This window comes from Prionailurus viverrinus, chromosome D1 (genome assembly GCF_022837055.1).
Source record: "Prionailurus viverrinus isolate Anna chromosome D1, UM_Priviv_1.0, whole genome shotgun sequence".
NCBI classification, from domain to species: domain Eukaryota; kingdom Metazoa; phylum Chordata; class Mammalia; order Carnivora; family Felidae; genus Prionailurus; species Prionailurus viverrinus.
In genome coordinates, this window is record NC_062570.1 from 14,706,569 (window position 1) to 14,733,934 (window position 27,366).

The window sequence follows — 27,366 nt, forward strand, 5'->3', positions numbered from 1 at the left end:
TTGTGAAAAAATAAATGTATGTTTATTAAAAAAGAAAAACCCTAACCAAGAACAAACTCTGGGACACTGAAAATGCAATGCTTCCTCTGAAGGCCAGCAATCGCCAGTGTTGGAACACCTGAGAAGTACAGGTGCCTCAGTCCAAACATCAGGTCTCAAAATATTCTTCTGTAGTCAAAACTGGCATTCAGGTTGCTGGTCTGTGTGGACCCTGATTACTAGCATAGACAGCTGTTACAGCTGGATGTCTGGCTGCCCTATGTCCACTACCACAACCCACAGCCGCCCCACAGCCTCAGAAAAGTTACATATCCTCAACACTCCACTTGTAGGCAAGTTCCTCCACCGCCTTCTTGCTGGCAAGCCTGGCAAAGCGCTTCTGTTCAAATCCATTGGATCTGCAATCAAGAGACACTGATCAGCCAGAATCCTGAACTGGACATTCGTTTTTGAAAAAAGAGAAGAGTTCACAACCTAATAGATAAGGAGGAAAGTAAGGCAGTCATGTGAAAATATGTAAGGCATATGCAATAGAATCAAAAAGCCAAAATACATCATTCATCCTTTTATTAGTTCTTATTCAGACCCTTCTGCCACTCTTTTGACAACTGTTTCAAACATTTACTACTCTACAGGCCCAACTCCCTCTCAGCTGATGTCTACATCTTATAATTTATCCATTCATTACACAACATTTAGTGAATTCTTATTACAGGCACCTCTCTAATTGCACTTCACTTTACGACACTTCACAGAATGTATTTTTTACCAACTGAAGATCTGTGGCAACCATGCATCAATTAAGTCTATTGGTGCCACTTTCCAACAGCATTTGCTCACTTCGTGCCTCTGGGTCACACTTTGGTAACTCTTGCAATATTTCACATTTTTTCATTATTTGTTATGGTGATCTTTAATCAGTGATCTTTAACGAAACTATCGTCAACTGTTTTGGGGTGCCACGAATGCATCCATATAAGACAGCAAACTCAGTTGATAAATGTTGTGTGTGTTCTGACTGCTCCACTGACCGGCTACTCCCCCATCTCTCTCCCTCGCCTCCAGCCTATTCTCTGAGACACAGCAATATTGAAATTAAGCCAATTAATGACCCTACATTGGCCTGTAAGGGTTCAAGTAAAAGAAAGAATCACACGTCTCGCTTTAAGTCAAAAGCTAGAAAAAAGACTAAGTTCAGTGAAGAATGCAAGTTGCAAGCCAAGATGGGCTAAAAGCTACGCCTCTTGCGCCAGTCAACTTGTAAATGCAAAGGAGAAGTTACTGAAGAAAATTAAAAGTGCTACTCCAACAAACACAAATGATAAGGAAGCAAAACAGCCTTACTGCTGATATGGAGGAAGTCTGAGTGGTCTCGATAGGGGATCAAACCAGCTATAACATTCCTTTGAGGCAAAGCTTAATCCAGAGCAAGGCCCTGAGTCTCTTCAATTCTGTGAAGACTAAGAGAGGTGGGGAAGCTGCAGAAGAAAAGTTTGAAGCTGGCAGAGGGTGGTTCGTGAGATTTAAGCAAAGAAGTTGTCTCCATAACATAAAAGTTTGAGTGAAACAGCAAGGGCCAGTGTAAAGCTGCAGCAAGTTATCTAACAGATCTAGCTACCTAAGACAGTCAGTGAAGGTGGTTACACTAAACAGATTTTCAATATAGATGAAATGGCCCCCTACTGGAAGAAGATGCCACCTGGGACTTTCATAGCTACAGACGGGAAGTCAATGCCTGGATTCAAAGCTTCAGAGGACAGGCCGACTCTCTTGCTAAAGGGCTAATGCAGCTGGGGACTTTAAATTGAACTTCTTAAAAGAGCTTGTATTCACTGTCTACACCTCCTCACTTTTCATTCACTCCTTAACACATTGGAACCTAGCTTTTGTCTCACCATGCCACAGTTAGCTCTCTTTCAGGCCGCCAGTGACCTTCCCTATTGTCAAATCCAGTGATTTCTCCTTCTGCCCAAGTCAGCCACCAGGTCCTGACACCTCATCCCTGAACACTTCCCTACAGTTCAGAACTCCACCTCCTTTACCCTGACCTACTGCAATAGCCTTTTACCTTGTCTCTCCACTTCCAGATGTGTGCCTTTCAAATGCTTCCCATTACTGCCTTAGTGATTCATCTATCTAATATACAAAGTTGCTGTTATTCCTTCAAGGGCCCTCCTTTGCCTTTAGGGTGAAGACCACACTCATCACAAATGCTTCTAAAGCCTACTGTGACCAGGCCCCTGCTTACCTTTCCAATCTATCACATACACTCCACATCACACCTCATGGTCTCCGACAGTAGCAAACTACTTATGACTGCCCCCCCATAACACTATGATGTCCCATACCCTTATGACTTTGCACTTCAACCTCCTTCCTCTTCTTATGTTGGCTGGCGACTGATATCCCTTAAGACAAAGCTCATGTATATTCTAGAAAGCTTCCCCTAACCGCACTCTCCCAAGGCTGAATTTACTCTACCTTTGTGTTCCCAAGCACCCTGAAAATCCTCTATAGTAATACTAGCAAGTAGTATTGAAATTATTTACTTGTCTTTCTGCTCTAGATGGAAAGTAATTTCCTAAGCTTAGGGACTATCACTACCTGTGAGAGCCCAGCAGCTGGTACACAGCTGCCTCAAGTAATCACATCTTTGCTAAGTGTTACTGAACTGATGGAGAGAACAGGCTTCCTTCCCTCTTGCCTAACACCCTCCCTAAGGGATGAGTAGGATGAATAACAGAGTGTTTTAGGAAGGGAAGCTTACTACAAACAGCTCCATCTCTAACCTCAAAAGCATGCAGGGTATTCTAGAGCACCAAGGAAACCACTGTTTTTTGCCCTGGGGAATAAGTACTTAAGAGAACCAACATTAATATGATCATACAGACGAAGGACATATGAATAACAAACCAAACCCCACAGCATCAAAAAACAAACCACAAGAGAACGCACAGTAGAAAAGCCTTGGACTATAGAATCAGGAGCCCATGATTTTTCATTTTTTTTTAATGTTTTTATTTATTTTTGAGAGAGAGAGACAGAGTGCGAGCAGGGGAGGGGCAGAGAGAGGGGGAGACACAGTATCTGAAGTAGGCTCCAGGCTCTGAGCTGTCAGCACACAGCCCGATGTGGGGCTCTAACTCACGAACCGTGAGATCATGACCTGAGCCGAAGTCGGACACTTCACCGACTGAGCCATCCAGGCGCACCAGGAGCCCAGGATTCTAATTCCAGCTTTTTCAGGTGAGCTAAATAACTCGAGGTAAGTACTTAAATTTATCTGGGCCTTGCTTATCTTTTAAATAATAATGGGATTAGATTAATTGACCTTATGAGTTTTTCCAACTACAGATATGTTCTAGAAATGTTCACTTGCAATGGGCCAAAACCAGACAAACTAAAAGAGGTGACGAAAGAGTAAATAATGAGAAAGAAAACAAAGATGAGAAAGGGAACTAAAAGGAAAGATGTAAGAAAAAATGCTAAGTGGAAGAAAACTCCTGGGAGAGCTGGAGACAAATCAGATATCAAGAAAATACTAGGTCAGGGAGAGTTCTGAGTGTGGGTCCAGAATTTTTTTTTTTTTTTAAATAGGAAAAAAAAAAAAGGATGGCCTCAGTGTAGCAGAGAAAATCTCTAGGGTTGTGGCTATAAAAAGATCCACTTCTGGCTATAAGACAAATCAGCATTCTGAAAAATGTCCTGCTACCAAACAAAGAGCCTATATCCAGTGAACTGCAAACCAAAGTAGTAAGCTAGCCTGAAACCACAGCCACCCTGAGGATACCCAGTATCAGGAACTAGAGCCTCAGATTTTGATGGCAGCTTGGGGGACAGAAGACAATGCCTCAGGTCCATAGGAGGTGGGGCAATGGATTTCAGTCACAGCAGAGGAACTTGAGCAGACTACTCTATTCTCAGACAGCAATTATAAAATCTGGACAAAATATGAAAGTGCAAGTATCTAAAATTCTTTGAAGGCATGGGAAAGTGACCAAAAGCAGGCAGAACCTGGATGAGTCCATTTGTAAAAAGATTTGTGAGCTTTTTGCCAGAGGGCACTTCCTGGTCTGTACAGCTCATAGAGGCAGAAAGTCACAGGCTTATTAGCTTGAGGTATCAGTGCAAAGAAGGCAGAGCAGCTGGAAAATCAGGAAGGAAACTCTGAAGGGGAGGAAGCTACAAAACAGATGAACCCTGCAATGTACACACAAACAGCACCTAAATCCTTGACTAACTGCTATACTGTGCTTGCACAGGGGAACCACACTGGGCCCAGTGAAAAAGCAGCAGCTAGAAATTGAAAGAACTGAGCAGAAATTGTAGCTGCTGCCCACTGCAAAGGAGATAGCATTCGGAGCTCAAATGCAGCCACTTAACAGTCTACTGGACATAAACATCAACATACTTCAGAGGAATATAACAGAATTCCAAGTGCTGACAATGTATCACTTACAGTATCCAATATATGTTAAAAAATGACCAGATATGTCAAGGAATAGTAAAATATAATCAAACTCAAGAAAAGGCTATTAATAGAAACCAATCCTGAGGTGACCCAAATGTTACAATGAGCAAACAGGACTTCAAAGCACCAATTATAAATATTCTCAAGGAAGAGGGAAATGTCTCATAATGAATGAGCAGATGGAAAATCTCAGCAGAGAAATACAAACTATCAAACGGAAATTCTAGAGTTGAAAAATACAATAAACTAGCTGAAACAAAAAATCCACTGTGTGGGCTTAATAGATTGGAGATGGCAGAAAGTCAATGAAGTGGAAAACAGATCAACAGAAACTATCTGACCTTAAGAACAGACAGAAAAAATGATGCTAGAAAAATGAACAGGACTTTAGGGCTCTGCGGAATAATATTAAGTGGTGGAAAATAACATAACTGGAAAAGAAGAAACAGTAGTTCAGAAAAAATAACTGATGAAAAAATAGCCAAATACTTCCCAATGGTGAATAACATGAACTTAAAGATCCAGAGAGCATAACAAACCCAAAGCACGATAAATACAAAGAAAACCACACTGAGGTACATGATAAACTGGCTAAAAACCTAAAACAAGAAGAAAAATCTGCCAGAGAAAAACAATATATTACAATGTGGGGCAGGGAGTAACAATAAAATAAATGAGGACTAAGGATTTACTTCTAATTAGAAACAGTGGAGGCCAGAAAATGATGAAACTTTCTTGAAGGGTTGACAAAACGGTCACAGAATTCTGATACTATCAATCCAGAGTTCTATGTGTTGGTTCACAACCTTGTGAGCTTCCTGGAGAAAGTCTGAAATTGGCCCCAGTATGTGGAGGGCAAGGAGAGAACAAAAAAAAAAAAAAAGAGGCAGGCCACTCCACATTGATAGGGGGCAAGTTTAATAGGCAAGGGAACTTACATATGAAGCCTCTCTTGGGCAGCCACCTGGCGAATCTCAAAAACTTATACAGAGGCCTTAACTGGATTCAGCCACATATTTGGCCCAGGTGGTCTCAATAACACCTTACTCTTTCAAGGCTACGTCCTTGAAAAGGGTAGGCAGGACACACATTCCAAGGACAAGGGAGCGGGTAAGAGGCCTCTGATTGCCTGGGTAGAGCTTCTGGGTCAACCAGTGGTAATGTCATCTTGATGACCTCCTCCAACAATACGTCAGTAAAACTATCCTTAGGAAATGAAGGTGAGAAAAATGTCTTTAATTTAATAGAATTGTGCCAATGTCAATTTCCTTATTTTGGTAATGTACTATGGTTATGTTAGATTATCATTGGGGGAAGCTGGGTAAAGGGTACGCTGTAACACACTGTACTAATTTTTCAAGTTCTTATCTAAAATTATTTCAAAGCTAAAGTTTTTAAAAATTAAAGGTGAAATAAAGACATCTTCACATCAACAAAAACAGAGAATTTGTCACCAATAATACTACACTAAAGGAATATTAAAAGTTGTTTAAAGAAAAAAAAAAAAAAGAGCACCAGAAACGGTAAATACATGAGTTAAATATTAAATATTAACACATATATTTTGTTGTTTTTTCAGTTTTCTTTTTAAATAACTGTAAATAAAAAATTAGAACACTGGAGGGGTGCCTGGATGGCTCAGTCGGTTAAGCATCTAACTTGGGCTCAAATTATGATCTTACGGTTTGTGAGTTCAAGCCCCACATCAGACTCTGCACTGACAATGCACAGCCTACTTGGGATTCGCTCTCTCCTTCTCTACCCACCCGTACCCATGCTTTCTCTGTCTCTCAAAATAAATAAACTTTTTAAAAAAATTAGAACACTATATTGTGGGGTCTATACCATTTATGTAATATATATGACAACAATAGCACATAGAACAGAGGGTAAGTGGAACCTCAGCGTTACATACAAGGTTTGTGTATTTTATGTGAAACAGTACAGTTATAAACTCCCAGTAGGCTGTGATGAGTTAAAGATACATTTTGTAATCCTTAGAGCAAACACTAAAAAAGAAAACTGCAGAGAGGTTTAGCTAAACAGATAACGGAGCAATTAAAATTCAATACTAAATGTACACACCTAAAATCCAAAACACTGACAATACCAAAGGCTGGCAAGGGTATGGAGCAACAGGAATCCTCATTCTCTGGTGTAACAAAAAATGGTATAGCCACATTAGAAAACAACTGGCAGTTTCTTATCAAGTTCAACATAGTCTCACCATATATTCCAGCAATCACTGGGTATCTACCCAAATGAACTGCAAACTATGTCCACATAAAAATCTATAGACAAATGTTTACTGTGGCTTTATTCATAGTTGCTAAAAACTGAAGATGTCCTTCAACTGGGGAATAAACAAACTGATACAGCCACATAATGAGATATTCATGCAAGAACATGGGTAAACCTTACATGCATTTTGCTAAGTGCAAGAAGTCAGACTCAAAAGGCTCCATATTGTATGATTCCATTCCTGTGACACTCTGAAAAAGGCAAAACATAGGAACAGAAAGCAGAGCACTCATCACAAGGGTTTGGTGGACAAAGTGTAACTGACTAAAACAGGACTTACAGGGGAAATTTTTGGATGATGTAGCTGTTCCATACAGTAGTAGGGTGGTGAATAAATGACTCCATGCATTTGTCAAACCCCACAGAACTATACACAATAAAAAATAAACACTAACATAAGCAAACTATAAAAAGGAAAAATCACCCAGGATGTCAGGAGATCCCAGGATAGACGGGGACTATGACAAATGAATCTATATTAGTAATGTATGACATAACAGTACTGGGGCAGGGCAGTTGGAAAATGGTTCTTTCACTAGAAATTATAAGGGTAGTAACAAAAGTAACTACACTATATTTTTGTTGGAAATCTGTTTCTTACTTCTGAATCTCTCAATTCTGAAACTGTTTCACATGTATACAGAGATGAGCAAAATGGACGGTACATGGGGGTGCTAAGTTTCTCAATGCTGGAGAGGGAAGTTACAGACAAGCTGGAATAAAAGGTAATACTCCACTAGAGTCAACATTAGTATGAACTCATATTTACGTATCTGTATACATAAACATGTACATATACAGACACATACATACAGATAAGTAGGTACAGAAATAACAAATATGTGTGTGTACATGAATTACTAGACATGTACTACCTAGCTCTGTCTGCTGGCATAGCCTAGAAACAATGACACCCCAGTAACAAGTACTTCTAGCAGTCAGATCTTGGTTTCTAAATACCATTATCCATTAAAAGCAGCCAGGGCTGCTTGGAGAAATGGCTGATTCTAGGGCTGGGACAAGGAACATACGAGATGAGCCTGGAGCATCTTGCAGTATCAGAAAGTCAGAGAGTACTCAAAAAATAAAAGGACAGGGCATGCAAAAGGGACACCTTAAAGAATTCCCAGTAGCTAAAGAACAGAACAATTTATTTAAATAAATAACAAAATAAATAACATACTACTGGATTACAATCCAGTATAAAATTGCATGAATCATTACTGATATAAATAAATAACTTAGCAGATGGGGTGACAAAACAAATCCCTATAGAAAAAGCCCAAATAGGGGCGCCTGGGTGGCGCAGTTGGTTAAGCGTCCGACTTCAGCCAGGTCACGATCTCGCGGTCCGTGAGTTCGAGCCCCGCGTCAGGCTCTGGGCTGATGGCTCGGAGCCTGGAGCCTGTTTCCGATTCTGTGTCTCCCTCTCTCTCTGCCCCTCCCCCGTTCATGCTCTGTCTCTCTCTGTCCCAAAAATAAATAAACGTTGAAAAAAAAAAAAATTAAAAAAAAAAAAAAAAAAGAAAAAGCCCAAATAATAAATGTAGCTATGCCACCTACAGGTCACCTTTTGAGTACAAGCTAAACTCAGTGACTCACTTCTAGAGAACTAAGTATGTACGGAAGGGGGAAAAGAATAATTAAAATGGAGATACCTGGCAAACACTCACTACAGCTGAACCAAGTGACTGAGGTTAACACTAGGGATGTCCTGTTGTTACCAGGTACCGGTTAAATGATGTGATGAGAAGGGCAAGCCACCACTGTGGCATTCTTTCCAAAAACCCATAACCCCAGTCTAACCATGAGAAAAACATCAAATGAACCCACTTTGAGGGACATTCTACAAAATAACTGACCATATTCCAAAAAATTGTCATGGTGACAAACAGCAAAGAAAGACTGAGAAACTGTCACAGACCAGAGAAGACTAAGGAGAAATGACAACTAAGTGCAATGTGGGATCCTGAACAGAAAAGGATTTTAGTGGAAAAAACTAGTAAAATCCAAGTAAAATCTGGTACATTAATAGCAACATACCAATGTTGTTCTGATAAATAAATGTACCATGGTAATGCAATGAATGATAATAAAATTGGATGAGGAGTGTATAGGAATTCTTTATACTATCTGCAAATTTTCTATAAATCTAAAATTATTCCAAAACAAAAAGTTTATGTTTAAAAAAATACAAAAATTAATTTTCAAAACACTCCCCCAAACAACTGCAGGATACATATTATCCTCATATGCAAATGGACTATTCACCAAGGTCAACCATATACTGGGCCATAAAACACATCTTAATACATTTCAAAAGATCAAAATATTATGGAGTATATTCTCTGACCTCATCAGAATTAAACTGGAAATCAATAATGGTGAGATACTACAGAAGTCTAAATGTTTGGAATTAATGCATTCCTAAATAACTAACTAATAGATCAAAGAATGAACCAAAATCCAACACACATTCCAGAAAAAAAAAAAAAAAAAAAAACTGTCAGCAAACTAGGAATAGAAAGGAACCTTCTCAACTCAGCGAAGGGAATCTACAAAAACACCTATAGCTTACAACATATTTAATGGTAAAACACTGACTGTTGTTCTCCTAAGATTTAGGAAGAAGGCAAAGATGTCTGTTCTTACTACTTCTATTCAACATCTGCACTGGAAGCTCTAGTTACTACAATTAAGGTAGGAAAAAGAAACAAAGGGCATTTGGATTGGAAAGGAAGAAGTAAAACTCTATATTCAAAGAGGACCTGATCCTCTAGGTACAAAATCTGATGGATTCTACAAAAAAGTTATTGTACAAAAAGCTTTAACTTCAGTAACAACTGATACTTGTCACCAATGATAAAATTCAAGACTTTAAGCATAAATTAGAATTTGAATACACGTGGATCCGCCACCATGAACTTTAGCTTCCTATTAAGATTTTGGTGATGAGATCAGAGGTAACGTTAACAAATACAAATCATTGATGTTGTATAACGAAAAATGTCAACATTTGGCAGGTCTGAAAAACTCAGCAAACTACTATTTTCCAAATGACCAGCACATGATGTTATAAAATCACGCACTGGGAAAAGATCCCTACAAAGTTTAAAAAAAAAAAAAAAAAGGGGCGCCTGGGTGGCGCAGTCGGTTAAGCGTCCGACTTCAGCCAGGTCACGATCTCGCGGTCCGTGAGTTCGAGCCCCGCGTCAGGCTCTGGGCTGATGGCTCAGAGCCTGGAGCCTGTTTCTGATTCTGTGTCTCCCTCTCTCTCTGCCCCTCCCCCGTTCATGCTCTGTCTCTCTCTGTCCCAAAAATAAATAAAAACGTTGGAAAAAAAAAAAAATTTTAATGTAACAGTATTAAAAGTTCTTTGATATGGTTTCAGACTCCATGTTATAAATCACCTTTAAGAAACTATCACCTGTTGAATTCCTGTGTAGTACAAAATATAATACACCTTCCTTTTCTAACAACCTATGTATAAGGCTGATTTTTTTTTTTTTTTTTTTAAGTAGGCTTCATGCCCAGCCCGGAGCCCAAGGCAGGGCTTGTGCTCATGACCCTGAGATCACAACCTGAGCTGAGATCAAGAGTCAGACGCTTGGGGTACCTGGGTGGCGCAGTCGGTTAAGCGTCCGGCTTCAGCCAGGTCACGATCTTGCAGTCCGTGAGTTCGAGCCCCGCGTCAGGCTCTGGGCTGATGGCTCAGAGCCTGGAGCCTGTTTCCAATTCTGTGTCTCCCTCTCTCTCTGCCCCTCCCCCATTCATGCTCTGTCTCTCTCTGTCCCAAAAATAAATAAAAACGTTAAAAAAAAAAAAAAAAAAAAAAAGAGTCAGACGCTTAACCGACTGAGCCACCCAGGTGCCCCACAGCTGAATTTTCTAAGGCTAAACTTTCTTTCAATACTCCAACTAAACAAACTGCAACAGACTCAATGCAGAACCCTGCTATCGACTATTAAGCCAAACATTAATGAGATTTGCAAAAATGTAAATCAATGCCATTCTTCTACTTTCTTTGTTTGGAAAACAGTTATTTTTCTTAAAAAATATGGTAATTATATTAACATAATGGCTTTATTATGTTTTTAATGAACTAATTAATAAACACTTTTTAAACTTCTCAGTTTAATTTCTAATAAGGTAAATATTAATACATATAAACCACATAAACAAAAGCTGTTTGGGGTTCTCAAGTATAAAGGGGTCTTGAGATCAAAAAGTTTGAGAACCACTATGGTAAATGCTAGAACAATGTCCTTCCGCAGGCAAGAGGAGATGGGATCTACCATGTAAACAGAGGAGCAGACTTTGAACAGAAGCACACAACAGACAGTAAGTTAGAGTAAATGGGTACAGATGCTGGCCGTAGGGGTCAGGGAGATATCGTAAGTAACTCATTCCTAAGTCAGTGAAGAGAAGGTTCAAGGGCTACATTTTTAAAGATACAACATACGAAAGACTCCAGACTACCGCCCATCACTCACCCCCACTAAACCTTAGAAAATATCTCTAGAAGTGACCAATGTCAACAACAAAGGGTATCCCATCGGAAGCAGCAGAGCTGTTTGTCCAGAGCTTTAAAAAAACACTTTGAAAAGGAAAAACGGAGAAGGAGGAAGAATATTTTAAGCATGGGAAATGGGATTTGGGGACCTCAGAAACAGAAGCAAGCAAACTGCATATTATTAACTTTGTGGTTAGAACAGAAAATGAGGCAGAGTGTAGAGTGATGTAAGAACGGCTAGGAAAGGTTAGGGTCAGATGGAAAAGAAAACAAAAATGTAGGAAATACTCAGGCTTACCTGTCAACTCCATCCCAGCGATATCCAGGCCAGATATTGAATCTGTTGGGAGGAGGGGCAGGACCACTGTATCGAGGTCTCACTGGTGAGAGGAGAGAGGGAGAAGTTAGTTACCTATATAACTCAATCCAGAGTCGGGTGGCAGTGGGAACAAAAATTTTATACAGAAATCTCTAGTGAGCTGAACGCAAATTTCCAAATACAAGGAACCTAAAAAACTGTATGGGAGAGCCTTCTCTGCACCTGACTATGTATCATCAAGCTAAAGACTATCTCTCTTTACACAAGTCACCTTCATCTCTGACGAATCCCAGAAGGCTCACCTTTCTTATTCTTGTTCTCCTTAGCCTTATTCTTCTTGATAAAGTTGGCCATGGGGTCCCCCTCTCTTTCCTGTTCTCGCAGCATCCGATCCAGATCTTCATCATCAATGTAGCGCGCCAGAGGCTTTTGCATTTCTTTCACTGCATCCTCCACATTTTGTTGCTGCTGCCGGCTCTGGGCAAGCCTGGGCAAAAAGAACCAAGAGTGTATGCTGTCCCGTTTAACATTTGCACTCTCACACTGAGCGGACCATACTGCTACATTTGGGGAACTTCCTTTTCCCAGCAGCATCGGCCAAATATTGAACAGAGCAAAACTAGAATACCAATGCCAAGTGTGGAGTACCCCAGTATCTTAGGAGGGAGACCGAGCACACTGAACCTTCCATTCCTGAAACAGCTGTGAAGGCACAACGAACTAACTCACTGGTCAGAAAAGTAGAGAATGACCTCCTCCAGTCAGCACAGTCTTGTTCTCCGTTTCAGTGGTTCTCTTACCCTTTTCCCCACTGAGCGTACAGCTCCTCTCTCTCCGAGTCCTTCTCTGCTTTTCTCCTTTGCTCTAAACGTTCCAGTTTCAAATTCCTCTTACGACCAGACTTATCTCGAAATACAGTTTCAGCATATTGGAATTCAGCTGCAAAGGAAAATTATACTTTTAAAGATAAACACCCAGGTATCAGAATTGGGAATAATATTCTAACAGTTGAAATCAACGTGGGATTCTGATGCTGAATAAAAACTTTTGCAGCCAGACTACAAGTAGCTCCTACCAATGTCTAACTAACCTTTGTCAAGAAAGAAAAGAACCACTTGGGACCACTAAGAAGTTAAAATAATGCATAAAACCAGAGCTGAAATTTGATCTCAATTAAAAGTTTAAAATATCAGATACAATAAGTTACGTTAAAAAAATAAAATCAGGGGCGCCTGGGTGGCGCAGTCGGTTAAGCGTCCGACTTCAGCCAGGTCACGATCTCGCGGTCCGTGAGTTCGAGCCCCGCGTCAGGCTCTGGGCTGATGGCTCAGAGCCTGGAGCCTGTTTCCGATTCTGTGTCTCCCTCTCTCTGCCCCTCCCCCGTTCATGCTCTGTCTCTCTCTGTCCCAAAAATAAATAAACGTTGAAAAAAAATTTTTTTTTTAAAAATAAATAAAAAATAAAAAAATAAAATCAAATCTACGTGAGCCTCGACTGGTCTCTGCATTTCACTTTTACCTTCAAACGCCGTAGTTTCTTGGTCCCGTTTTTTGAGCTCTTGCTGCTCTCGCTGTATGTCAGTTAACACCAACCCAGTTCTTGCCCCAGAATACATGTGTGCAGCCTATGCAATGGAAAAGGGAGCATCCAACATTAATGAGACGATGTAGCAGCAGGCTCCAGGGTAGACAGGTGCATTTTTGCCCGACGATGAGCAATAACCAAACCAAACGACTCCAACTTTGTATTCTCATTATCGACCACAAGATTCACAAAATAAAAAAGAAATAAAATTGATCTTCATGGCAAATTAATAGTACTACCAAGTTTGAAGAATAAACACAAACACAAACTAACAAAATACTAAAGAAAAAGCTAAGCATCTAAATAGTTCTGACTCTTCAGTGTATAAACTGCATACATGAAGACACATTCTCAGGTCACCTGATCAGAAGCCTGTATCAAGCTCTAAGCCCTTCAGTGGAGACCCACACTAATAAAATATTCCATTTAAACTACAAACTCAAGCAAGTCTAAGGTCCCTCAGTTGTGGATATATTTCAGGATAATGACAAGTTGTGACCAAATCAAACCTTCTTACTAAACCCTATTTCATAGCAAGATAACCAACCAATGCATAAACGGAGTATACAGTGTATTGTGGTATCCTTAAGCAATGTGCTCAATTTAATATGAAACTATTCATGAAGTAAACAGATACCTAAAATGTCAAGGGGTCCAGCTGCAACACAGACCTCACTCTGTTTCCCAGGAAAGAAGAACCCTACTTCCTGGGCCAGGGACAGGCTGCCAGGACCATGTGGGCTACAGAGGAGACTTGCCTGAAAAGTCTGGGTTGGAGGTAAATGTGCATACTACAGGCTCTATTATTCTGCTTCTTAACCAACTCACTGGAATAAGATTCTTTTCCTAGCACTGGGGTGCTTTACAAAACAACTGCTCCAAGTTCATGCAGATGTTCTGGGCAATTCATGCTTCATCACAGATTTAAAATAAAACACAGATTTCCCAGGTGGTATGATTCGTAAAAGTAATTTTATATTCTAAATGTCTCTTAAGATCTGCAAATGGAGACTGGTAGTCCAATTTATAATAATCAATTGCTTACACTAAAGTCTGACTTTTTCTGGGCACTGTGCTAAGAGTTTTACTTATACAAGCTAATTTAATTCTCACAATAACCTCATGAAGTATATACTACTATTATCCCCATTTTACAGATGAAGAAGCTGGGGCTTAGAGATCTCACATATCTTGCTCAAATCTCATAGACAGTAAGCAGAAGCAGGAGGATTCGAATGTCATCCAATTAACACAAAGTTTGTGCTCCAAACTCTACTCTGTAAACTACAGTTCTCAGTTTATTCATGAGAAAATAGGAAGTTTTTCCGGACCCATTAAAAAATGACATTTGTGGAATAAAGAGGATATAAAGTCAGAAGCTACTTAGAAACTGGTATTTGCAAGTTCATCCGGGCTGGGTCATAGGCAGTCCTGCCTTCAGAAGGAGCAAAGAGATCCAGAGGTAACTCTGCAATAGATTTACTCTACTACCAGGAGCTACCCCCTCCCTCTCTGGTTTATATCTCTGAAACTTGTACAGAAATAGAAAAGAGCAGTCACTCTAAAAGAAGGTATGGCTCCTGAAAATTCCTACCTTCTTTCCTAGAGGCTGACTCCTTCGAGGTGGAGACAGATCGGAATCAGAAGATTTGGCCCTCTGTTTCCTCCTTGGTGGAGACAGGTCAGAATCAGAGCTCCGGTATGTAGGTCTATTCCGTGGAGGTGACAGATCTGAATCAGAATTTTTGTGCCCTGAACTCCGCTTTTGCCGTGGAGGAGAAAGATCTGAATCAGAGGCTTTCCGACTATCATCTGGGTAGGAGGAAGAGTCCAACATGTGACTCTGATATCTCCTAGGCGAAGAGTTTGTATGAAATTTCCTATGGCTGGGGGAAGAGTCTAGAAATTAAAAAATAAAGTCTTTAATCCCATTGGTGGAATCTTAAAAACGGAACTTATCAAGCTAATGTCCAATATTCATTTGGTCCTCCTCTAAACAGCTATCACTATCCTAAACACAAGTACAGATGACATGGGAAAAGAGCAGAGCCAGACACAACTTTTACAACCAATAGGCAGGATGTGGGGTTCTATTCCCAAGTTACTAGTGACTGTGACTAGCATGTGAGGTCTCAGCATACTCACCTATGTCATATTTATCTGAGCACAGAATGGGAGAAACAACTCACACTCAGATCTCAGGGCTGTGGCAAAAGTTACAACTGCCTAGAATACACTGTGATGTCAGAGACTAAAAGATAACAATATACTTTAAGAATGAAAACAGGGGCGCCTGGGTGGCTCAGTCGGTTGAGTGTCCAACTTCGGCTCAGGTCAGATCTCACGGCTCGTGAGTTCAAGCCCCACGTCGGGCTCTCTGCTGACAGCTCAGAGCCTGGAGACTGCTTCGGATTCTGTGTCCCTTTCTCACTCTGCCCCTCCCTCACTCATGCTCTCTCTCTCTCTCTCTCTCTCTCACTCTCAAGAATAAATAAAACAGTAAAAACTATTTAAAAAAAAAATGAATGAAAACAGTACCTAGTGAGTAAACAAATCTCACTGCACAGGCCTGAGTTGTAGACAGAAACATCACAAATCACCTCCCAAAGAAGCAGTGGGTATCCACAGTCTTAAAACCATACATGCCCCTTAACCAACAAATCAATTTCTACTTTGTTTCCCAGGAAACATATCTAGAAGTACTTAAATTTCCAGGAAATCTATCTAAAAGTAGATAAGGAAATAATCCAGAATGGAGCAATAATTTATCTACAAGGATGTTCATTTTAAAATTATAAAAACAAAATTTATAAATAACCTAAAATATGCACTATTAGGGAAATGGTTAAGTACATTTATGTAACAGAACACCAATAAAGACCACGTTAATTTATGACACGGCGAAGGTAACATTAAGTGAATAAACCAGGCAAGATTACACATATAACATGTATATACTACATAGAAGGGGCTCAACTATATAAAAAATGAATAGAAAAAGGCTTTAAAAAACATTGGCCACAACACTAAGAGCAAATGGCTTTCAATGAATTTTGTACCTTTCTTCTGCTTCTTTGTACGTTTCTATACACTCTGAAGTTTCTACATCAAACATGTTGTATTTTCACATGGGGTAGGGAGAAAAAACAAAAAAATATATAAAAATGTCTTCCTTGGGGTGCCTGAGTGACTCAGTTGGTTAAGCGTCCCACTCTTGGTTTTGGCTCAGGTCATGACCTCAAGGTTCGTGAGTTCAAGTCCCATGTCAGGCTCTGTGCTAACAGCATGGAGCCTGTTTGGGATTCTCGCACATGCGCTCTTTCTCTCTGCCCCTTTCCCCCTTAAAATAAAAATAAACTAAAAAAAAAAAAAAAAAAAAGGTACCCCTTGTCACTGTAAATTTTAACTCTCCTCAGCCCAACCTCTCCTCATTTCCCTACAGTTTTTAAAACTTCTCCAAAGAAATGCCATTCTCATTTCTAAAGACCGCAAGAAGTAAAAGGTCCAAAAGAAAGCACTCAGAATAAGTCCCTCTATGGACAATCAAATGCTTACCTTTAGAATCATGCTTATGGGATTTTGCTCGCTTTTTTCGTGGAGGAGAACGGTCGGAGTCATACTCATATTTGCTGTTCTTTGGGATTGATGTGTGAGATGGTCCCGGCCCCTTCGAATGTGGAGAAGTTTTCCTAGAAGCTCTCTCTGGGCCTTTACTGCTTTTGGGTCTGGGCAGTGAATGAGGGACACTAGCAGCCAAATCAGGGGAGTTATGATGGGCCCTCCTGAGCTGCGATGTGTCCAAGGAGTCATGAGTCCTTCTAGGTTGAGATGTGTCAGGTGAGTTATTTTGAGCCCTTCTGGGAACAGAGCTATCTGAGGAATTGTGACAGGCCCTCCTAGGAAGAGATGAATCTGGTGTGTCATGATGGGTTCTCCTAGGAGACATGCCTGAAGAATGACGATGAGGCTTCCTGAGGGGAGAAGGATCCAGAGAAGTATGACGGACCCTCCTGGGGGGAGATGGGTCCGGGGTGTCGTGACGGACCCTCCTGGGGGGAGATGGGTCCGGGGTGTCGTGACGGACCCTCCTGGGGGGAGATGGGTCCGGGGTGTCGTGACGGACCCTCCTGGGAGGAGATGGGTCCGGGGTGTCGTGACGGACCCTCCTGGGGGGAGATGGGTCCGGGGTGTCGTGACGGACCCTCCTCGGGGGAGATGGGTCCGGGGTGTCGTGACGGACCCTCCTGGGGGGAGATGGGTCCGGGGTGTCGTGACGGACCCTCCTCGGGGGAGATGGGTCCAGGGTGTCGTGACGGACCCTCCTCGGGGGAGATGGGTCCGGGGTGTCGTGACGGACCCTCCTTGGGGGAGATGAATCCAGGGAGTCACGACGGAAGTGTCTGTGTGAGGGCAGATCTTCACTGTGACCTAAACACAAATAGCAAAAGTAAGATCCCCACAAATGCCCTATTCACCCTTGATATGCAAAGTTTCAAAAGATGGCCCAGGAGCAAACATCTCAAAACTACTCAGAAATCTTCTGCTTAGGGGCAATAAACCAGCATTCACTCATGAATACCTTAAAAATAACCTCTCCTAGGGGTGCCTGGGTGGCTCAGTGGTTAAGTGTCTGGCTTCGGCTCAGGTCACGATCTCGCAGTTCGTGGAGTTTGAGCCCCACATCAGGCTCTGTGCTGACAGTTCCGAGCCTGGAGCCTGCTTCAGATTCTGTGTCTCCCTCTCTCTCTGCCCCTCCCCCACTCATGCTCTGTCTCTGTCTCAAAAATAAACATTTAAAAAAATGTTTTAAAGAAAAAAATAAATAACCTCTCCTATCTGCCTAACGAGCCATTTAAATGCATTTTTCATATTATACCTTTTAAGGTACACTGGGCAGGTATCCTTGTTTCACAGACATGTGAAACAGAGGCTCCAAGGAGCTGAGTGATTTCTTACCAAAGGTCACAGCCACTAAGATGAAGAGATAGGCTAACACCCTGATCCTCTCTCAATCCAATGCTCTTCCCAAAACTGTGCCTGTGCAGAGCTACCAGTCAGAGGCTCCTACTGATATTTAGACTAGGTAACACACAGTTTATACTCACTCTTCTTTCAAAATGCAGACTGACTAAGCCTGTGCCACATCAAAATGAAATGTAATTAACTATTTGATCAATGTCACTGTGCTCTTTACTGGGGGGGAGAGCACCAGAAAAAAAGAGGGATCAGCATTTCCTGATCACGTATTACAAGTCCATGGTTTATATGGATTCCCTCACTGAATTCTCACAAGCCTAAAAGATAAATACTATTATCCCATTTTATAGATGAAGAAGTTGATACTCAGAAACACTAAGTCCTACTGCCAAAGTCACACTGCTAATAAGTGATAGAAGATCCATTCCAGATCTGTTTGACTGTAGAGTCCATGTGCAATTTTTTAAACTAGGTAGCTGAGGAAAGAGTTTGAAACTTCCAGTTTTCAAAGGTATAAGAGAATGAAATGTTTACAGCAACTCAGGACATTTCCAAAATCCAGTATTTCTTGTCATTGAGCTCCACATCCCAAATTCAAATAAATGCTTGGTAGGACCCAAGAAATACTTGCTAAGTGGATGAATTAAACCAAGTCAACTCCTTTACTTTGGGAAATAGTCCTATCTGATTGCAATCACCACTCAGAGAAAAGTACTGATATCTGTGGGACACCTGACAGCAAATCTAATCCATGGCGTTGATAAATTCCATGATATTTACAAAAAGGAAGTAAGAATCAGAGACCAAAGAGGATATTTCCAGAGACAAATGGGGATGGAGCAGTGAGAGTTAAGTAGAAGAAAAACAACTATTCAAGGGTGATGGGGTGGGGGTTCGGTATCTCTTCCTAGACCTATAAATATGGAGACCTGAACATTCTCCCTGAAAAAAGGACTGTGGAAAAAACAATAAATAACAACAAAGAAAAAAGAAAAAAGGATTATGGAAAAGATTAGAAACACACCCACAGAGAAAAACAAAATAGTAAGAGTGAACAAGATTCGGATAAAAGAATACATACTGATAATAAACTTTTAATTCACAGAACATAATAATAATATACTGAAAAGTAACTGAGGCAATAGTGGTCACTAACCTATAACCAACAGTCACTTTTGTTATGCATGTTTTTCTTATCAGAATTGTAGGATAATTAACATAAGCACAAAATATAAAACAGAAAGAACAAATCTTGTTTAGCAGTTAATTCGTCTACTACTCTGCATGTATGAAAAAGGAACAAGTGTCGAGAGTAAACTGGAGTTAAATGGCTATACAGAAGCAAGATTCCTGATTATGCTAGGTGGGAGAAAGACCAAACCAATTACGAACAGGTCTTGTCAGGGCACCTGGGTGGCTCAGTCGGTTAAGTGGTGGACTTTAGCCCAGGTCATGATCCCACGGTTCGTGAGTCCGAGCCCCGCATCAGGTTCTGTGCTGACAGCTCAGAGCCTGGAGCCTGTTTCGGATTCTGTGTCTCCCTCTTTCTCTGTCCCTCCCTTGCTTGCATTCTGTCTCTCTGTCTCTCTCTCTCAAAAATAAAAATAAACATTAAAAAAAATTTTTTTTAAAAAGAACAGGTCTTGTCTCCACTCAGACATGACAAACAAATATCATTTGTCCATTCTCAAAGAACTCAAAAACTTTTTAAATAGGGAGTTAAATTATTAGCCTAGGGAGAGGGTACACAGTGGGCAACTGGAGGATAATGCACTGCAAAATACCCATGTTTAAAGGAAGAACGAAGAAAGACTTAACTATATACTAAGTGCTCTCCTATTTGGACCAGAGGTCAGTGGTTACTGCAAGACCCCCACATAAGTCACTTTCTGACTTATGTGTAACCTAAGTTAGTAACCCTAACTAATGCCGAAATAGAAGAGAAAATGGGACACCTGGTCTCTCAGTTCCCATGTCTTGCTACCTCCCAAGAAGTTCTGAATTCTTTTTCGCACTGTATTTTTCAGGATTAAAGACACACTAAAACAACCTATATATGCCTCTAAAAAAAAAAGTGTAGAGAAAAAAAAAAAGAGTTCCCCTATAAATGGGAAATTTAGATTTATCTACTGTTGAAACTAACCTCCTAGAAGCTTCCATTTGGCACTGGAACGAAAGGCTTCCATCTGCTTGACCTCTTCTGGCCGCTCATCCACAAACTCAGCCACCTGTCAGAGTTAGGACAACTTACGTTGAGAAAATCCACAGGATCCAGTCAAGGAGCACTACTGTTTCAGGAACCTAAAGCTATCACCATTCCCATTCTCAATGCACACGGCACACACGAGTCCAAAACAGCCATGAAGAAACATGTAGAAATATGTAGTGGCCCTCAGTTATGTTTGTCCTATGAGATGTTTATCTGATTGTCACTGGATAGTTTAATTATACATCTTTCTCTGACTAATCAATTTTCTTCCAAATGTGAACTTCTTCATTACAAACCTTCTTTATCAACCTGTCAGGTGCACAACTGCCCCAGGGAAGCTAAAAGCTAAATTCCTTTCACCTTTCTACTTTTATGTTATATCCAGAGTGACAATACAGGCCGGCTCCCTGGCACTCCTATCGCTCATCAAGGACTTCAGGCTCCTTATGAAACCTTTGTTGTCAGAGGTAGTCACAATGACAGATCTTCTTAAATCCAACCAAAAGAAATCATTAAGAAGTACACAGAATCACAGAATCTTTAAGGGATAAAAACATTTCAGATCATCGAAATTCCCAAATAAATCTGAAATATTCTTGTATCCTCGATAAATGATCACTCACCCAGTCCCTCCCTGACAGGGACCCAATTAATTTACAGACAGGGAACTCATTATATTACAAGATAGTGCATTGTATTTGGGAGCAGTGCTAGAAAGTCCTTAGTTTTATTGGACCTGTACCGACTTTCCTGTAACTTCTTTCCAGTAACCCTAGTTCTGACCCTGATGCAACTGATGCCCTTTCCACAAAACAGACTGTCAAATATGGCTGGTGTTAATAAATTCTAGTTAAAGAGTAGCAACCATGTGCCAGGTACTGTGTTTGGGGTTTACTTATATTATCTCACTCAATCCTCACAACAGGCCTGCAAAGAAAGGTTCCACACTAATAAAGAACAAACTAAGACTCAGAGAAGTTAAGTAAATTTCTCAATGTCACAAGCCAGCAAGTGGCAGAACTGAAATCCAAACCCAGGTCATAATTCACCTCTATTTCTCTGCATCACTCCTCACGTAACCTGGTTTTGAGATATCTCACCAGGTAATAAAAGCACAGGCTTGAATTCAAGCAAGATGAATTGAGATCTAATCACCAGCTCTGCCACTGAAAATGTGTGCAGCCTTTGGCAAGTTATTTTCTCTAAGCCTCGATTTCCTCATTTGTGAAAGGACTCAAAGGATTGCTATGAGGATTCAGTGAGCTAATTCATGTAAGCTAAGCAGCTTGGGACATGGTAAATGCTCAATAAATTACACGTATTATTCTTGTGCTCCCACTGCTATCGTACTTGTCCTAATTATTTTGCCATTGTTACTGGTGGTGGCGATGGTCTTGCAGTAACAAAAATGAATTCAATAATCAAGACCTGTTTTAACCAGAGTAGAGAGGAGTGGAGCTAAAGCCTTCCTCGTTCAGGTTTTAAGGCAATCATAAGAGCAAAAGACAGTATCGTAAAGGAAAATTAACAGACTTGACTATAGAAATTAAAATTTTTAAATGTCAAAACTACTATAAATGAAAAAACAAATAACAAAATATATCTATAACAGGTAAGACAGGTAATATATTGTATTACATAAGCACCAAATCAATGAAAGAAAATTTTAATTCCAATTTTTTAAACAATGGAAAAAATACCAAAAAATTCATAAAATACGAATGCCCTATAAACATAGGAAAAAAATTATTCACTATTTTTCTAAGAAACAATACCATTGTTCACCTGCAAACTGGCGTAAGTTCACTATTATTTCTGTTGTTGTAAATAATGCTCCAGTATTGATGAAGAAATGGGGAAAATGGCATTCTCAAACAACTGTAGGGGAAGGAGAAACTGTACCACCTTTTGGAAAACAATATGAGAATACAGCCCAAAAGGACCATACTTTCTAACCTATTAATTCCACTTTGTGGGGATAAAGAAATAAACAGATTTCTACAATGATTTATGCACAAGAGGTTTCTCAAAGCGCTATATTTCAAAACAGAAAACAATCCATATGTCCAGTAAGAGAACAGGTTAAATTAATGTATACAATGAACTACCACTGAAACCACTAAAAATCACATTCTCAAAGAATATTTTAAAGTCTCACTAAAGTATTCACAACATATTATTAAATGAAAGAGCAAGCTCCAAAACCATAATTCAGAATGATCTCAATTATATCTTAAAAAATAAATAAAACAGAAGTCTGTATTATCTATGGATTAAAGAGACGGGCATCCAAATGGGAGCAGCTGCCATCTCTGGATAGTCACAGTATAAGTGATTATTGTATTATTTTCAGAATTGTAAACTTTCTTATAATTTCCAAATATTCTACAATTAATATGTATTGCTTTTGGAGTGCCTAGGTGGCTCAGTCAGTAGAACACGTGACTCTTGATCTGGGGGTTGTGAGTTTGAGCCTCACACTGGGTGTAGAGATTACTTAAAAATAAAAATAAACATTTAAAAAATTATGTATTGCTTTTATAACATAAAAAAAATTTTGTAAACATTAATTGACTGGTTCTGACTGAAACTAAATTGGTCACTTATGATCACTACTTCCCTTCTTCCTTTTCTTTTGTTTTTAAAGTAATCTCTACACCCAACATGGGGCTCAAACTCAAAACCCTAAGATCAAAAGCCACTCGCTCTACTGGCTGAGCCAGCCAGGCACCCCACTATTTCCCTTCTAATTACTGATAAATTTTCTCTTAGATGATGTACTACAGAATATGCTGGACATCAACATTCAATATACTCATCAGGAATTCATTTTTACAACTTTAGTGCAATACAGCCCAAGAACAGCTCTCCTTTTCACCTTGTTTCTCAGCAAAGTTTCCATGACGGTACTAATTCAAGATTATTTGCCTATCCGTTTGCCCACTTGGTTCTTACTCATCCTTCAAAACTCAGTTTGGATATTTATTTACTTCCTTGATAGAATCTCCCAGGAGAATAAAAAAATGTGCCACTTTCCCTGTGCTCTAATAGCACTTGGTACATATGTGAAATGTCTCTCCACCATTTATCACATTGTTGAAATTATTTGAAATTCTGTCTCCCATCTAGGGTATCATCTCTAAAGTACAGACACTAGGTTTTATTAACCTACGTATCCACAATACTTCGACAAAAGTATACAATTTTAAACTTCTTTGAATCAATGAAAAACAAGGAGCAAATAAGTTTCCTGTAACTGAACCTGAACACTGTTTGCAAGGTACATTCCAATAAACTGAACTATGGCTAATCGTAAACATATTCTATTGCTGATGTTGAGAAATTTTGCCACTCTGGGATTAGTTCCCATTCCCAGGCTAACAGGGCCCTCCATAAACAAAGAAAACAGTGCACAGGCATCATCAAAGAAGACTACTTTAAAGCATCTTTGACGGGCATCTAGGTGGCTCAGTCAGTTAAGTGTCTGACTCTTGACTTCAGCTCAGCTCATGATCTCACGGTTCATGGGTTCGAGCCCTGCATCAGGCTCCAGGCTGACAGTGCAGAGCCTGTGTGGGATTCTCTCTCTATCCCTCTCTCTCTGCCCCGCCTGTGTTCTCTCACTTTCTCAAAATAAATAAATAAAATAAATAAATAAAAATAGCTCTTTGAAAAGTGTCACCCCTTTTCTGCCCTCAACGTTCCCCCTTATAAATCTACCCTGTACCGGGAATGGAGATTGAGAGACAGGTTTGCATTTCAAAGTCCTCATCACAGACTCAAAAGATACACACCACAGGCAAATCTCCATCATCTTCCTCTTCCTCCTTTTCCGGTTTAGTGGTGGAAATAGATGTCCAGCTCACATCATCATCCACGATCCGCATTCTAAATGTTAAAAAAAAAAAATCAAAAAAGAAGAATCAATCTTGGATAACAGCCTACAAACACTACAGATTGTAGCATAGAGCTCAAAATCCTACAATTCTGCAAGGTCCAGTCTTTGCCTATATGGCCCACTTCATCTGGTACCCCTGCCTCCACAAGTTCACTACCTCACTTTTGGTGCCTGGAATGAACCAAATTCCTTACCACATCAGTTTTCACATAAGCAGTTCCTTCCCTCTGTCTGACCTACTCTTCTCGTTCTTTACTGGAAAACTCTTACTCATTCTTAAGATCCTAGCATACATTTAACTTCCCGGAGCATGTCCTCCTTAACTTCTCCCCTTATTTCCCTCAACTAAGAACCCGTGTTACACATCCTTGGAATACTTTCATTGCATTAATGCAAAGAAAATAAATCAATTCGTTGTGTAATTAGACGTTTAAAGCCTGTATCCCCATTAAACAATAAGGTCCGCCAGAATGGGGACTAGGCCTTCTCATTCACAGGGATATCCTCAACGCCCTGAAGTAACTGGCATAGGAAGTGCGTACTGAATAAACGTCGGTCACACAAACCATGGATGAGTCCAAATAAATAGCAATGACTGCCATAATGTGAACAGTTCTGTTTGAAAAGCCAGTATCACTTTATACCCCTCTAAATCTTGTTTGATGTTTATTTATTTTTGAGAGAGAGAGAGACAGAGTGCCAGCAGAGGAAGGGCAGAGAAAGAGAGACACACAGAAGCTGAAACAGGCTCCAGGCTCTGAGGTGTCAGCACAGAGCCCAAGACAGGGGTCGAACTCACGACTGTGAGATCATGACCTGAGCCACAGTCAGACGCTTGACACGTCCAGGCACCTCTACTTTATACACCTCTAATCATAACCATAAAATGCTATCAATATTACTCTCTTTTATTTATTATGGGGTAGCACAGCGGGGGAGGGGCAGAGAGAGGAAGACAGAGGATCTGAAGTGGGCTCTGTGCGGACAGGCTGACAACGGCGAGCCTGATGTGGAGCTCAAACCCACGAACCCTGAGATCACGACCTGAGCTGAAGTCGGACGCTCAATCGGCTGAGCCACCCAGACGCTCCAATTATTACTCTATTTTAAAGATGAGGAAACAGGCGTAGAGAGACGACGTGTCCCGCCCACAGCCACACAGCTCACAAAGTGGCACAGCTCGGACTCGAACTGTGGTGTCACTCCAAAGCTCAAGCTAGTTTCACTGCGTGGCACTGTCTCCAAAGAATCCACCCAAGTCAGGAGGGCAGGAAGACAGAAAGCGAGAATAGGCAAGAATCAAATCAGGAAAGGAAATGGATTTGTTCTTTGGAACTGGGCATATTGGTTCCCTAGGGCTGCCTAACAAAGTACCACAAGGTGGGTGGCTCAAAACAGCAGAAACTATTCCCTCACAGTTCTGGAGGCTTGAAGTCTAAAGCCAAGGCGTCTGCAAGGTAATGCCCACTGGGAAGGCTCTAAGGGAGGACATTTCCTTGACTTCGGATAGCCCCAGGCGTACTCTAGCTAGTGGCAGCCTACACCCAGTCCAATCTCAGCCTCCATCTTCACAAGGCTGTGTTCTCCCTATGCCTCCCCCCACGCCCAAGTTTCCCTCTTCTTAAAAGGACACAGTCATACTGGATTTAGCACCCGTCGTAATCCACTAGGACCACATCTTAACCAATTACATCTATAAAGGCACTATTTCCAAAGAATGTCACATTCTGAGGCTCTGAGGGGACATGAAGGGGGGAAGGGCACTATTCAACCCAGTACAGCGGGCTACAAAGTTTTCTCATTTGAACAATGGGGATATTAAGAATACCAACTTCGTGGTAGTATCATAAAGCTTAAATAAATTCATGTACGTCTAAAGTACTTAGAACAGCATCTGGTGCATGACAAGAACTGTTAATAGCAACACTATGAAGACCAACAGGAAGTAAGCATAGGTCTCTCACTCAGAACCGGAGTCCCTGGGATTGCTGAACCCCACAGACAGGTTCTGGGCCCTAAATACCCAAACACGGAGGCTTTGGATGAGCTCCACCATTATTCTCAAGGCAAGATACTCATTCTCTACTGGAATGGACGGAACGCTACGAGGGCGGGAAAAGAGGAAAGTTACAGCTGGGCTGGAGACGTCGAAGATACCGCCCAGGGGCGCGAGGGGTGCGCAGGGCGCCAGAGCGGGGCTCCGGGCTCCGGCCGGACGAGCCCTGCGAGGAGCGGGGCGGGCGGCCCGGAGAGGGGGAAGCGCCGGCCGAGGGCGGAGTTGGGGAGAGGGGCGGCGAGTCGCCTCAGGCCCCGCCCCGCCAGAGCCAACTCACCCCTTGCCGCCGGTCCCGCCAGGCTTCGGCCGCTTTCTGCGACGCCTGCGACCCGACTCAGAGGCCCCATCGACGCCGGCACCTGCCCCAGACAAATAACGCTTCAGGTACTCGGCCTTGGAGACCGGCGGAGCTGCCGCCATGGCAGCGGCGGGGGCGGAGAGACGGCTCGGCGCTGGGGACAAAATTCTTGAACGCAAACGCACGGAGAGGCCTTGAGGAGGCGGGGCCGGGACCGGAAGTGGTGAAGAGCTGTGAGAACGGCCTGGGATGACACGAGAGCGCGTCCGCGGGGTGACGAGGGGCGCAGCCACGTCCGGCGTCCCTCCGCCAACGCAACGATGGTTTTGCGTGCGTCTATCCATCTGCTTTTTCAACAGGTGGTGCACCAGCACGAGGCCACCACCACGACTGGAACAAGATCTCTGCCCAAGGCAACTTCAGAAGCACCAGTGTCAAGGACAGGGGCCCTGGAGGGGCAGAGTATGGAGTCGGGGCTCCGTTTACTTCCTAGCTGTAGGACCTTGGGCAAGTCATTTAACAAAATGGGGAGAATGGCACCTAACTGCGTGGTTGGGAGGAACGAGATACTATTACTGCGTGAAGTGCTTAGAAAAGTGTCTAGCGCACAGTACATATTACCAGTTATTTCTATTAGTATAGGTTTAGGTGGGGGGGGGGGGGTTTAGCTCTAATAGGTTTAGCTCTAATAGGCTTCTAAGAAAGATTCAAGAGAGGAAGTCAGGAATTCCAAACCCAGT

General features: G+C 41.4%; 1 protein-coding gene across 1 annotated transcript; it reads right to left on the reverse strand.

Annotated features, from left to right (window-relative positions):
* BUD13 (BUD13 homolog) lies at window positions 1-27,025 on the reverse strand. Its single transcript, XM_047878062.1, has 10 exons — window positions 26,606-27,025; window positions 24,169-24,262; window positions 20,309-20,393; window positions 16,744-17,616; window positions 14,783-15,087; window positions 13,123-13,228; window positions 12,405-12,543; window positions 11,907-12,091; window positions 11,584-11,665; window positions 1-398 (listed from the first exon to the last, which is right to left on the reverse strand). The coding sequence occupies exons 1-10, from the start codon at window positions 26,968-26,970 to the stop codon at window positions 305-307; spliced, it is 2,328 nt and encodes a 775-aa protein (XP_047734018.1). The 5' UTR covers window positions 26,971-27,025; the 3' UTR covers window positions 1-304.
* Between the last annotated feature and the right edge of the window lie 341 nt (window positions 27,026-27,366).

Coding starts and splice junctions, on each gene's coding strand:
- BUD13 (XM_047878062.1), bottom strand. CDS start 26,970: ATGGATAGACGCACGCAAAACCATCGTTGCGTTGGCGGAGGGACGCCG. Junction 17,617..20,308: donor CAAATGGAAGCTTCTAGGAG/GTTAGTTTCAAC, acceptor ATTTGTGTTTAG/GTCACAGTGAAGATCTGCCC. Junction 13,229..14,782: donor GTCAGCCTCTAGGAAAGAAG/GTAGGAATTTTC, acceptor TCCATTGCATAG/GCTGCACACATGTATTCTGG.